A 13,683-nucleotide genomic window follows, 5' to 3' on the forward strand; every position below is an offset into this window, starting at 1 on the left:
GGAGGTGGTAATGAGGTTGGCTCAAGTAGGGCAGAGGAGGTCAGGCTGGGGTAGATCAGCAGGCAGGGCTGGGGGCAAAGTTGTGCTCCCTACGCTGGTTGTGCATCAGAATCCAACGTGTGGCTTTGTAAAACCACAAAAGCCAAGAGATTCTGATTTCAGTGTCTGGAGTAAGACCCAGACATCCAGAGAATATAAAAGTTCCACCAGCAGCAGAGTACAAGGTCACTGTGCTAGAGGGTAATAGAGGAGAATTTCCTGACTTTGAACTAGGAGTTGTCCTTGATCCCATCCCAGTGCTTATCCTGAAACTCACCCCTCAGTGCCTAGAGAAGAGACCAGAGAAGCCTAGAGAGTGAAGTGGCAGGGCATGGAGGATCTGGAGCGTTGTTTAAGGATGAAGACTCCAGGCTGGCAAGGGAGGCAGGGGAGGGGCTTGGCAAGCTGGAGGTGGGAGAGATCCCACCACTCTCAGCTTCCTGGGCTCCTCCTCCCTCAGGTTCATGGGCTGGGAGATACAGTTGCCACCACATCTGGGTGGTTTCATTTCCCCCCTCCTCCCTGCCCACAAGCCCATCTGGATCTCTGGATTTTGACAAACCTGCTCCTTCCCCACCTCCACCAGCATCTGTGAGCTGTTTCCCTCATGGAATTTGGAAATGTTTCTCTCCCCCATTTGTAACAATCTGCCACATCCCATAAACAATTCCCTGCCAGAGCAGGAGGGAGGGATGGAGGGAAGGAGAGGAGAAAAGTAGTACATTAAAAAAATTAATTTACCGTCTTTAAATGCGGAGTTTGGAGCCGCTGTAATGAACGAGATCCTTCAAAATGTTCACTCTTTGGCAGTTACTAATGAGGTCATTAAGCAGAGAATTAGAGAGGGGCTTTAGAAATGCTTTTCTCCACTTCCTAGCCCAAGGTAGCTTCTCTGTTCTCCTATCTTCCTCGAGATCAGGGTGGAAGCACACAGTGTGGCCTTTACTGCCACATCACACCCCTGAAGGACCATTCATTCATTCCTTATGTCGCAGTATTTGCTGAGTCCTTGCTATGATCATGGCATTGCACTGGGGGGCTGTCATGGAAGTTGTGCAGGTTATATTTTGCACAGGGCACCAAACTGTGTGCCCAGAAGAAGAGACACCTTTTTCTAATCGGGATAAAGGCACTATGTGGGCAAGCAGCTAGGAAGACCAAGAGGACAAGCTAGACATGGCTCTCCCTCCAGAGAGCTGAGGCTGGCAAGGGGAGTCAGGCAGAGGGAGCAGGAGGGACGAGGAGATCACCCCTCCAAGCACCACAACTACCTCAGCACTGGGAGCCCCAGGCTCCACCATGGGGGACATATAGGGATAGGCTTATGTTCTGGGGCAGCCCCAGGCAGAAAGAGGTCTGCATCCTGACCCATCTTCAGCTGCCCAGCTCCCCTGCTGCCGTCCACATTGTCTCTCAGGACCTCTGCCCTAGGATTTTCCCTTGGCTCCCCTGAGGCCCAAGTGCTATTGTTCTAATGGAATTTGACTGAGAGATTCAGGGAAGAGCTCAGAAGGGAAGTTTGAGAATTCTTCCTGGTCTACAGGCCCCAAAGCCTGGCACTGCCAGTTAACGTGGCTGGCCTGGGTCACCAGGCACATAAGCTCAGATGGTTTTCTTCCTGCCTCTCTGTGTTATTGAGTCTGCCCCAAACATACTGAGGCTGGATCTGTCTCCACCCACCTCCCTGAGCCTCCAAGGCCAGCCCACTCCCATGTCAGCATGACTGGCTTTGGTCACCATGGATAGTGCCCACCATGGGTCCATGCTCCTGGCTTTTGCCCACAGCTTCTGCAGAGACAACAAAGGCCACAGAAATCAACCAAGGCTTTTCTCCAGTCCAGTTGCCCCAAGTTTCTTGCCAAAGTATCAGTCCAAGGGTCCTCTCCCCACACCAGGCAGTAGACATCCCAGAGTCATGAGATCAGGTGGAAGGAAGGTCCTTGTTCTTCTGGTTCTTCAGTGTCCGTGGGGCAGACCTCATTTGTGTGGCCAGTCCCTGCTGAGAGTGTCTCAGCCATGGCTCCATGCCCTGTGCAAAATCCCTAAGAATAAAGGAGAGGTCCCTCTGTTTAAGCAGGCATGGCTGGCCCAGGAGACAGAGTGACAGGTGAGGCCTCCCTTGCCCTTTTTTCACCCCAGCTGGGACTGCCTCTGACTTCTGCTGGAGATAAGTGAGGATGAGACCACCCTCCTGACAGCCTCTAGCCCCCTTGCCTGATTTCCCATAGCCCTTCTCCAGGCCGAGTCCCTCATGTATCTCCCCACCAAGGCCCTCACGGTCAAGCCCTCCTCTGGCATCTTCTTCCAAACCCTTCACTGCCTTCTGCATGAACCGCCCATCCCACCTCACCCTAGGCCGACTGCAGCCTGCATCCCTCAGCCAGAGTAGGCAACCTTCTCCCCTACTAAGGGCCCTGGGCTGGGGAAGGGGGAACCCCAGCAGGGTCCAGGCGCTCAGGGTTCCTGCTTCAGATGTTCTGTCCCCGGGCAAACACTACAATGGCTGGGAGGGGTGATGAAGCCACAATGTCATCTCCATGGGCATGGTTAGGGAGGAGCTGGTTTGGGTGGATGTGGCTGACCTCTGTCCCCTTGGTTCCCCTGCAGCGCAGAGCCCCACCGCCGCGGACCCCCTGCAGCAGGCCTACGCCGGAGTGCAGCAGTATGCAGGTCGTTAGTATCCGCACGTCCCCGTGGCTCTCCCCCAGCTGCGTGCATCTCCCCACGCCCCACCCCAGGCCTGGGCCCAGCACTGTGTGGGAGGGCGGAGGAGGGAGGGAATGGCAGGGAGCTGCGGTGGAAGGAGGGAGGGCTATATTGGTGGAGACCCCTGTTCGGGCTGCCTCTCTCTGTGCAGCACCCCAGCATTCAGGGAGAGTTTTCCCATCATGGCAGGGTGGCCTTACTGTGGTGGGTGGTCAGAACTTCAGACGAGCTGGTGAGCTAGGCTGAAGCTTTGACCTCATTGGGCAGTTACTCATCTTTGAGGCCAGATTTCCCTTCCCCATGGTATTGCCAGGGCCGGTTTGTCCAGGACCCCCAAGCCACATCACAGCACTGGGGGTGGGGCCAGAGCTAGGGTGCTGCCCATCACAGTGCACAGTCACTGGCCCAGGAAGCATAAATGCCTGGGTTTGAGGGCAGGAGAGACCTGGAAGGGAAGCACTTTCCACCATCACCACCCCCCCAGCCATACACAGGTAGCAGGAGTGAGGCTCAAGTGAGGATGACTGGGGACAAGGGAGGATAGAAAAAAGAGGTAGAAAAAAGGAGAGGCAAGAAGAGAGACCCAGGGCGAGCAGATGGCCTGGAGTCACTGAGTGGGAAGGTGATGAGCCACTTTAGGAAGCCTAAGGCAAGCTGTCAGTTATGCTTGTCTCTCTCCCACTCGTAGGCTGGGCAACACACACACGCACACACTACACACACCTATAATCATCCCATCCCAGCTAGTGTTCTGCTCTCTGGCTCGGTCAGGTCCCTCCTCAGTGTGTTTAGAAGAGCCAGCAATGTCTGCCCTGAAAGCGATGGGGCTGCTTGACAACTTGGGGACCCAGGTGAAGCTGGACTCTCCCATCTGGAACCCAGGGGAAACTCTCTCTCTCACCTCCTGGGCTCCCCTAAGCTCTGACCTCAGGTCCTGCCGCTTTGGTAGCCAAACCAGGCTAAGGAGGGGGCTGCCTATTCCTGTCCTACCTCTGACCCTTTCCAATTACATACAGGAAGCATCAGCTTTGTCCAGATCTGTCCTGGGGACCACCCCCTGGCAGGATCCCAGAGGCCAACCTCACACCTAGGGTGGCTCCCCACCTCCCACACAGGCATCGTCTGAGTGGGAGTGAGGGCATGTCAACCAGAGTTGGCGTGGCTCAGAGAAGGGGGAAACCTTCTTGTGGCTTCCAGGTGGTGTGGAGTGATCTTGTCCATGGCATTCTGATGCTTTTGATTATCTTTATTGTATATTATCCACACATGTGGGTTTTCCATTGTTTCAAATTAAACTCGCCTCTCCCCATGCGTGCATGTGTGCACCCACACGCACACACACATACACAGCCCTCTAATCTTCCCTGGGCCGCTTCTCCTTCATTACTCCTAAAAGCTGGCTTTGTTGTAAGTGGCTGAGCTGAAATGCAATTTTTGGCTAGTCTGCTTTTGCTGCTCAACACTGAAATTTCTCTCTTTCTTCCTGCCTCTTACCCTGTTTCTCTCCATGTCACTGTCACCGTCTCTTGCTCTTGCCTCTTCTCTCTGGTCCTCCAGCAGCCGCCTACCCTGCTGCCTATGGTCAGATAAGCCAGGCCTTTCCTCAGCCACCTCCAATGATCCCCCAGCAACAGAGAGAAGGTGAGTCTGCAAGGCGGGCCTCCTGGGCCCCGCCCCACCCCCTTCTCTCCCCAAAGAGGCCGTTCACCTGGGCCTTTGGCTGGGTGTTTTGTTGGAAAGGTGACCACGTTTGTGTGTTGTATGGAGGGTGATAGAGGTCTGCAGGGTTGTGAGATGTGGCACTCTCCTGTCCAAGGACCAAGGGATGCTTCTCGTGGGCAGCTCTGTGCACCTGAGTGGTGGGAGATCAGGAAGGTGGGGCCCTAGAGGAAGTGGGGTCCAGGAACCCAAGACTCCCCCCTCATTCATGGGCAGGATTTGGCCAGTGGAGAGGAAGGGGAGAAGTGGGAATCCTTGTGGCTGGGGGAGGGAGGGCAGTGGGGGGACCATTTCATTGTGGACAGAAGTTGTACCCTCTGGGTGACCAGGAGAGACAGCTGGAGCTCCCAGGGCAGGACTCCATGGCAGGTAAGGGGATGGGAGAGCCCCAGTACAGGCCTCATGGAAGGAGGGCATCCTGGAAAGCCACATCCAGAGGCCCTGGTGTGAACAGGGCAGGGCAGGCAAGGCCAGTGGGGCTCAGGAGGCGGGGACTTCGAACAGACCCTCAATGTCTTCCCATCCCAGAGCCTAGAGACCCACAGGAGCTACTTAAACAAGTCCACCCTTGGGGACTCTGTGGGCCTGAGAGAGCTCAGTTTGAAGGGCCAGGAACACGGTCCTGTCCTCCCCACCCCCATGGAAAGGGTCACCCTGCCAGTGAGGCCACCCCATCTGCCGCAGTAGCCTGCCTGGTCAGGAGGTTCCAGCGGTCTCCAAATGGTTGGCTTTAGCTGCAGCAGACCGTCTGGAGCCATGGAATGTGGATTAGTCCTGGAAGGAGCCCTGAAGGTCTGCTAGTCCAAATCCCTTTGGTTAGACAGGCTCTGAACAGGCCCCAGTGCCTGGACAGCTGAAGGTCTGGGCTTTGAAGCAAACCCATCTGTGTCTGACTCCCAGCTCAGCCACCTCCTCCCCTCTCAGCCTCTTCCGTAAGATGAGGACAGTGGTGGTTATTCCCTAGAGGGGTGTGAAGGTCGAACTAGCTCTAGTCTGCCTTCCAAACTCCAGCAGTTGCCTCTGGATTTCTCGCTGTGCACACAACCCTTCCTTCACTAAATTGTCATCCTCTCCAAAGTTGTACCTGAGACGTACCTCCCCAGTTTACAAGCACTGGGCAGCTCCTGAGATCTGCATCATCAGATCTCCTCTTGCCCAGGAGAGCCAAGCTACAGGAGCCCAGAGGGGTACACATTGGGGCCCCCTGCCCACACTCTGCACTCATGCCCTGCTGAGCTCTGAGTGACATCTGGACACACCATGGGTGAAAATGGGGTGAGGGTGGTCCATCAGCCCTGCTGCCACCAGAGGGTGCCCTCACTGGAACCTGCCCTGCCCCTGCCTTCTGCTCCCCAGGCCAAGCCTTCCAGCGCCACTTGAGTCAGATCAGAGCCGCAAGGGGTGGAGTCCTGGAGTCCCAGTGTGGCCAGTCCTGGGCCCAGAATAGAGAGCTGTGCCTAAAGGCCCTACTCCTGTTGTCACCACCCCCTGGCTTCAGGCTGACTCACCCTCACCCTGTAGTCAGCACCCTGCATCACTCTGGGCTGTGGGCTCCAGGGTCTCTAAACCCTGCTATGCACATGCACAGCTGCAGGTCATTGCTGCTGTGACCAACACACACAACAGCTCCTACCTGGTCTTAAACTCAGGTCCTCCATCTGTTCCTTGCCCCGCCCCCCACTCACACTCGGCCCCACCCCAGGTGTCTAGCTTTGAACTCCTTCTCATACTTTCTCCCCATCTCTGAGCAGCTTCAGCTCCCCCTACCCCTGTGCCCTGCTCCCTAGGCCAGACCCTCTGTGGCCAGTCTCCACTCCAGCCTCCCTCAGGAGGAGGGATCTCCTACTGTTGTCTCCATTCTCCTTAAATGTGGTGCACAGGATGAGCCACTGTTGGGGAGCAGAGCATGGGGAGCGGGGGCATGAACCTGGATGTGTTCAGAACCACTCTCTATACAAGGGCAAGCTCATGGTGCTGGGAATGGGGTTGCTGGGGAAGGTTTCGGGGGCTCTGAAGGATGAGGTCTTCAGCATATAGAGAGGGGGAGACAGGCATTCGAGGCAGGGAGAACAGCAGGTGCAAAGGCATGGGTGCTGCCAAGTATGAGGTGAGCCTGGGGACAGGGGGAGACGGGGAGACAGGTTGAAGGTGGGTTGGAACCAGACCAAAGCCATGTCCACAGTGTTGCATGAGGCATGCACGAGAAAGAAGGCTGTGTTCCTCCAGCCATGCCTGTGGTTGGCCTCTTTCCATCACGCTCACCTCCCCCGTGCCAGGCCATTGAAATACCAGGACATGCTGGTTGCTGGGGAGGGCCCTCCTTCCAGCTCCTTGTCTTTGAGTTAAGCCTGAAAACCATCAGATGCCTGAATCCCCAGAGCCTGTCTGCCCCACAGCTGGGCTGAGGTTACTCTGCCAGGGGCTGCTGTGTGGCCAGGGTGGTTGCCTTCTGTCTCTGGAGCTCTGTGTCACCATTTCTCAGAAGGCTGGGTTGGACCAGATGGTTCTCCTAGGTCCTCCCGGTCATACCATCTGGATGCTCTGTAATCTGTGAACGAAGGAACACAGTGAGTGGTCAGGGTAGCTGGAGCAAGACAAGGTGTAGGCTCACTGTTGAGGGGTGAGGGGCAGGGGCTAGGCTGGGGCTAGGAAAGCCGTCCCTGTGGGGCTCAGCCACAGACCATGCTGATGGGACTGAGCCTACAGGCCCTGCCCTCGAAGGCTCCTTGTCTTTTTAAGAACAGATATAACATCCACACAAAACAACTTGCAGAACTTGAACTTGGAGTAAGGGCCCCAAGTTCAAGTCAGGGGTCAGCATGGGGTGGAGCGGTCAGGGAAGCCGGGAAGAATGAGGATGGGAGGAAGAGGGAAGGCACGTGCTTGTTGTGGGGTGGGGCAGGAAGACTAGAGAAGGCAAATGCCTGTGCCCCTGAAGAGCGCCCCATCTGATTGGAGAGAAAAGCTCTCAGACATAAAGGAGAAAGAGCCTCAGACCACAGAGTATGGAGTATGAGCTCAGGGAACACCGTAAGGGAGAGGGTGTGGGGAGTATCTGGGTGGGAGTCCTGGAGAAGGTGTGGCTTACATGAGGCCTTGAAGCTGGTTCCTGCCCCAAGGCGACTCACATCTAGCTGGGACCATCAATGGACACATTCACTGGGCATGAACCAGTGAGAACGTGGCATGGTTGGAGGGGTCAGGGTGAAGGGAGGGCCACCAGAGCTTGGAGGATCCAGCTCTGGGCACCCCTGGAAGTGGGTGAGGGAGCACGCTTTGCGCCGGTCCTGAATGTGCCGTCAGCTGGCAGTTTGCCTGGGAGACAGCAGACCAGGGAGGGGAGGCCAGAGGCTGGGGGTGGGCAGATGACCGAGGGGATGAGCGGCTCAGAGGGCAGCTCTGGTGATCTATCGCTGTGTACCTCAAGCGGGTGGAGATAGAAGGAGGGAGGGAGAAAGGAGGAGAGCTGGAGGGGAGAAGAGAGGAAGACGGACAGAAACTCCAGAGGGAGCTCTTTGTTCCAGAACTGGGTTATCTGGCAGAGAACCTAACAGTTGGTTCTGGCCGTGACAGCCACATAGCAGCCCATATGGGTGCCTTACGGCCTCCACTTTTAAGCTCCTGCTTGATTTGCACCAGCCTGTGATCAGAACCTCAGTTCTTACACAGCTCTAGCAAATGCTGCTGTTGCCTCTGCGTGTCCTCCATAGGTTGGAAACGATCAGTGAAATGACCACGCTTTAAAAAGTTAAATTACATGTGGTTTACTCTGTTTAACACGGCAGGAAATAGATGGAGCATTTTAGAGAGATTCCATTCCAAAGAGTTAAAATTGAGATTTTGGTCATTTAAAAAGAAAAATGTAATCCTTTCAGCTTCTGGAAATTTCAGACGTCTAAAGGCCTCAACGGTGTTCAGGGTTTCCGGGGCACTGAGATTTATGATAGACAGTTAAGGAGAAAGGAGAGCACAGACAATGGAGGCAGAAGGCCTGGGTTCATAGCCCGGCTCTGCCCTCTACTAGCTGTGTGACTTTTGGCAGGTGACCTAACCTCTCTGAACCTCAGTTTCCTCATCTGTGAGGTGGGGATGACGATAGTATTTGCCTCATAGGTCTGTTGTGAGGATTAAGTAAATTAACGTACATATAAAGTGCTTAGAACAGCCTGACATGTTGTTCATGCATAGAAGTGGCAGGGCTGTCACTGTTTAGTCCAATGGGGAGTCTTTCATGTAATAAGGTTCTCAGGTACCCTGGCTAATTGCGAAGCCTTGTTGAAGCCCCTCCTGCGCACCTAGCCCACTGGAGGAGGCAGGATAAATCTTGGTTTCTGCCTTCAAGACCAGGGCTGAGTTTAAGGTTCCGGGGCAGGGGGGAGTGGGGCCATGGGGACCAGATGGGAAGGAGTGGCTGCAGGCCAGGGAGGAGCCTGGGCCAAACCCACCACCCCATGGAGATTCCGGGCCCCAGAATCCCAGGTGGGGCCTGCCTGCAAGAGGTGAAGTGAAGCTTGTCACCTGGCCCCAACAGCACAGGCCTGCTGCCCCAGGGCACTTCCCTCTGACCTCCGCTGAGCCGGGGCTGGGCAGGAGGGAGGCCCAGCAGGCCCTCCTGGGTCTCCCCAGCCCTGCCTCTCCTTAGCATCTCATTTCCACGACTGATCAGGCCTCGGCAAGTTCCCCCCATCACTCATCAACTCCGCCCGTGGAGCCCCAGAGTTGCCAGGCACCCTGTTACTAATCCCTTTTGCAGAAAAGGTGACTGAGGCACAGAGAGGTTCAGTGACTTCCCCAAGGGCAGAGCAGAGTCCAGAGCTCAGACTGGGGCCTCAGCAGCCCCCACTATTTTGTGGCCGCCTTTGGATCTTGGATGAGACCCTCCCTCCTAACCTCGCCCCCACCCCTCCCTGCTGCCGCTGCCTAACTCGCTCACCTCTCCTCTGTCTCTCTCTTCCCCCACCCTGCCATCCCTCCTCCCCCGCCCCACCCCCTCCCCTCACCGCAGGGCCCGAGGGCTGTAACCTGTTCATCTACCATCTGCCCCAGGAGTTTGGGGACGCTGAGCTGATGCAGATGTTCCTCCCTTTCGGTAATGTCATCTCCTCGAAAGTGTTTGTGGATCGGGCGACTAACCAAAGTAAATGCTTTGGTGGGTAAAGATAACAAACCAACTAGCTTCACCTAGGACAGGGTGGTGCTCGCACCAATTTACCGGTGTCCAACTGCGTTTAACCTGCTCCTTCACATCGCCCCTCCCCCTGCAGGTGCTCCCTGTGGCCCAGCCTCCAGTCTCCATCTCTCACCCCTCTTCTCTCTACTACTGTTCTTTTGGCTTCTAGGCTTTTTCTGCCTACCCCCACCCAGCTCCCCATTTCCCTCTCCCAGTCCAGGAGATAGGTTCCCCTTCCAGCCAAAAAGTCCAATTCCCACCGAGGGGAGAAGGGGAAACAGCCTCCTTGGGCAGGGGTGGGAGGAGGGGCAGAGAGCAGAGCCTAGCAACACCCGTTATCCCAGCAGCCCTCTCCTCTCTCATCAAAGTGGCCCCCGGGTGAAAGCTGAGCATGATCCTTGGGGTGAGGGGGGTCTGTCCAGCTGAGGCCCCTACCCTGCCCACCCCTTGGCCTCCTCTGTCCACCTCTCTGTCCTGCCCCCGCCCCCCTTCTTGGTCTACCCTGCTCTTTGCTCCCCTCCTACCATCCAATGACCCCTCCTTCTTCCACCCACCCCCCCCACAGGCCACCAGAGCTGCATTGTTGAGGAGTCAGGAGGAGGAAAATAGTCCCTGCCCTCAGGAAGCCTCAGGTCTGAGTGTAGATGAAAATCACCCTACTTAACAGCAGTGAAATGTGCGAGGCACCAAGTAATAGTGTAATGAGAAAGGCAGGTGGATGTAAATAAGGGAAGGGGAGGGAGTTCCAGGTGGGGAGAATAGAATAGACCAGAGCATGGGGCTGGATGAGGAGTCAAGGGACAGTGAGAGAGGAAGCAGGAGGCTCTGGCGAGAAAGGAGAGTTCAGGGGACGCCACCTGTAAGGGAGGGTCTGTGCTGGGGAGGGCTTTGACTTCAGATGAGCATGTTTCATGTGATATGGTAGGCAGTGGAAGATGGTGGGAGGTGCTTGAGCTGAGAATAATAGAACAAAGATACAGCTTTCAGGAAATTTCCCTGGTGGCTGGGTCTTAGATGGGAGAGGGAGGATGTGGGAGGATCTAGGAGTATAATTTCAGAGGAAATATAGGACGCCCAGTTAAATTTGAACTTCAGATAAACAATGGATGCATTTTTAGTATAAGTATATCCCAAATGTCACATGCAATAGGCCAATGTAATATTTGGGATATACTTATACTAAAAAAAGTATTCTTTGTTTTTTGGAAATTCCAATTTAGTGGGGCATTCTCTGCTTTGATTTGCTTCAGACCTCCTGGAACCCCACCTCATCCCCACACCTCCCCCCTCCACTCTTCCTTAGCCTCTCCTACATCCTCTTCTGTCTCTGTCAGCACTTCCTTCTGGGGCCAGAGGTCCTCATGATTCCCCAGGATTGAGGAGTCCAGTCCCCAGAGAGCCTCACATAGAACCAGAGCTGAGTCTGCCAGAAGCTCAGGATCTCCGAGGTTGACCCCCAGATTCTGGGGCTGTGAGGATAGAGTAGGAGCCTTCATTGGCCAGGGAATGCAGGACACAGCCTGAGGGTGGTGGAGGGGAGAAGAGACAAGAGTGTAGAAGCATCAGGCAACACATGTTAAGGAGATTCCAGTTTGGAGACCAACTTTCCAGAACCATGAAGGGCTTAAGGTTCTAGAGCATGTTCCCCAAAGCAGTCAAGACCTTTGCACCACTGTCCCTCTCCCTCTGGCAGCTGCCACAGGAAATGTGTGCTACTTCAGTGGCATAGAGTTGCCAGCAGCGCATTTCTCTTTGGCTGTGGCAAAACAAGGCAAAGGAAAAGACAGGGTTACACCCTCCACTGTTTGGTATTTCTCCTGGTGAACTACAGTTACATATGTGAAAACAACAAACTGGAAAGGATGTTGCACCTGCTCTTTAAGTAAGCCTCAGATGTTACAGAAATCAGAGGAAAATTGCTAAGAGCCCAGAATGCGCTGAGCACCTGGGCTAGAGCAGGCTTGGTCTGGTCTCTAGCCATACCCTCCATGCATTCGTGCTGTCCCTAGTTCCCTAGCTTGGGAGCAGCTCAGCTTTTCAAAGGCATTTCCTTAGAGTCTGCCCCAAATGCTACCCTTGCCATTAGCCCATTTAAGTTCCCCAGGACCAAGATTTTTTTCCCTGCTTTTTCTGGAAATCATCCTCTGTATACCTCTACTCTGGCTCTTTCCTCTCTTCCCAAACAAACTTCTAGCACTAAACATCCACCAGGTTGAAAAAGGACGTGCTCCTGCCATGCTGGCCCGGCCCAGTGGTTCCTCCTTATGCCTCCTGGGTTCTCTCACTCCCTCTGGCAGCGGAGCCTTCTGCAACTCTCCCAGAGGCCTTCCTGTGCAAAGGAACTCAACACTCACTCATGGGCAAGGCTTTTAACTCTCTGAGCCTCACTGTCCTCAGTTGTGAATGGGGGACTTGGGCAGTCATCCCTCAGGGATGCTGTGAGGGCTACATGAGATGGTGTATGTGACAGGCTTGGCCGGAGTGGACCCTCAGGACTGACCAGAGCCTCCTTTATTCCCAAAAGGAAGGACCATTTTTGCCACAAAATGGTCCTATATTGAAGTGAACCCCTCAAAGGCCCCACTCGCTCTTTATAAGCATAACCAGAATCTTCCAGAGGCCTTCGTGAGCGAACGTGCAGCACGAATCGTTCCTACGTTGGTTGGAAGGGCTGGAGGGACATGGGGAGGGCCTCCTACTCGTGCATCTTGCCGTGGTCCTGGAGGCAGGAACTTTCTCGGAGGTGGAAGGATGCAGGAGGGGGCTCTGGGAGAAGGAAGACAGCCCTGGAAACCTAAACATGGGAGATGGTGCCCAGAGTCCTGGCCCTGGGGTCCCCAGTCAGCGGGGGAGACGCTCCCTGCCCCGACTGCTAGCCAGTTAACAAAACTAGTTGGAGGAGAAAAATTCCCTTGAGCCTGAATCCTTCCTAAACCCCTGGCTTCTGGAGACACTAAACTCTTCCACGAAGGCTGGGCTTCTTCCCTCCAGGACCTTAGTGACGCTCCTCCCTTGGTGACTCTCCCTCCCTTCACACCTTCCCATAGGCAGCACCTCCAGCCCCTTTTCTCTTTCTCCCGTCTCCTCCCTGCTTTGCTCACATTTGTTTCCTGCAAAAAGCGCCACCAAGTGCAGGTGAGGAGGCTGGTGGTGAGGTAGAGTTGGAGCTGATGGTGCTGGTGGGCAAGGGGAGGAGGGCAGGGTGTACCCTGTCACCCCCGGTGAGGCTATCTTGTCCTGGCAGGGAGAGAGGCTAGAAGTTCAAGCACCCTCCTGAATCTGGGGGAGAGCAGTGTAACAGACACGATTCATACATTTGAAAACCCGCTCTGCTCTGCTAACCACTCAACTGTGGTCTTCAGACACAGGGGTTGGTGGGGAGGGGTCGGGCTAGGAGGGGTGAGAGGAGGAGGTGCAAGGATGGCTCACATTAATCTCCAACCATGGATAATCCTAAATCTTTCCTATCTGTTTTGGCATATGGATTTATACAGATGTCGCTTACGTTGTTCTGGGCATGGCTCTGACCACTTCCATCACTCACTTGCTCACTTGCACTTTTGAATACACTCACGTGCACGTCCACATACTCCTCCCCCATATTTGATGGTGCATGGCTGCAAAGGAAAATGTGAGCAAAAGCAGGAAGGAGACAAGAGAAAAAGAAAAGAGGCTGGATGGAGACAGTGTCTGGGGTGGAGTTAAAAAGGGAGAAAGAGCCACCACATGGGCAGAGTGAGGGAGGGGTCGCAGACAGGCTGGATGTCCCAGAGAAGATTAGCTAAGAAAACAACTTCTACTTCAGCGGGGTCTGTATGTTTATCCCTTATATATCTAATGGCTATTTGTGGACACACACCCCAAATGAGGCATGTGTGCAGGATGGCCTGGGAACTTTGCCAAGCTTAGTTTCATAGATTTTTGCAGGATCTAAGTCCATTTTACAGGACAAAAAGCCTCTAAAGTCAAATAAATTACAGGAAATACTAGGTTAAACAAAGCTATAAAGGTTTATTTACTGGAGAAGTTGGGGCGGGAGGGGGATGTTT

The 13,683-nt window shown here is 54.7% G+C and overlaps 1 protein-coding gene across 1 annotated transcript in view; it reads left to right on the top strand.

Moving 5' to 3' along the window:
- Positions 1-13,683, top strand: part of CELF4 (CUGBP Elav-like family member 4) — a 305,722-nt gene that overhangs the window by 279,847 nt on the left and 12,192 nt on the right. The window contains exons 9-11 of the mRNA XM_046670818.1: positions 2,647-2,709; positions 4,303-4,386; positions 9,470-9,553. Coding sequence (XP_046526774.1) covers positions 2,647-2,709; positions 4,303-4,386; positions 9,470-9,553 — 231 coding nt within the window. The remainder of the gene's footprint in view (positions 1-2,646; positions 2,710-4,302; positions 4,387-9,469; positions 9,554-13,683) is intronic.

Source organism: Equus quagga, chromosome 9 (assembly GCF_021613505.1).
Source record: "Equus quagga isolate Etosha38 chromosome 9, UCLA_HA_Equagga_1.0, whole genome shotgun sequence".
Lineage (NCBI taxonomy): Eukaryota > Metazoa > Chordata > Mammalia > Perissodactyla > Equidae > Equus > Equus quagga.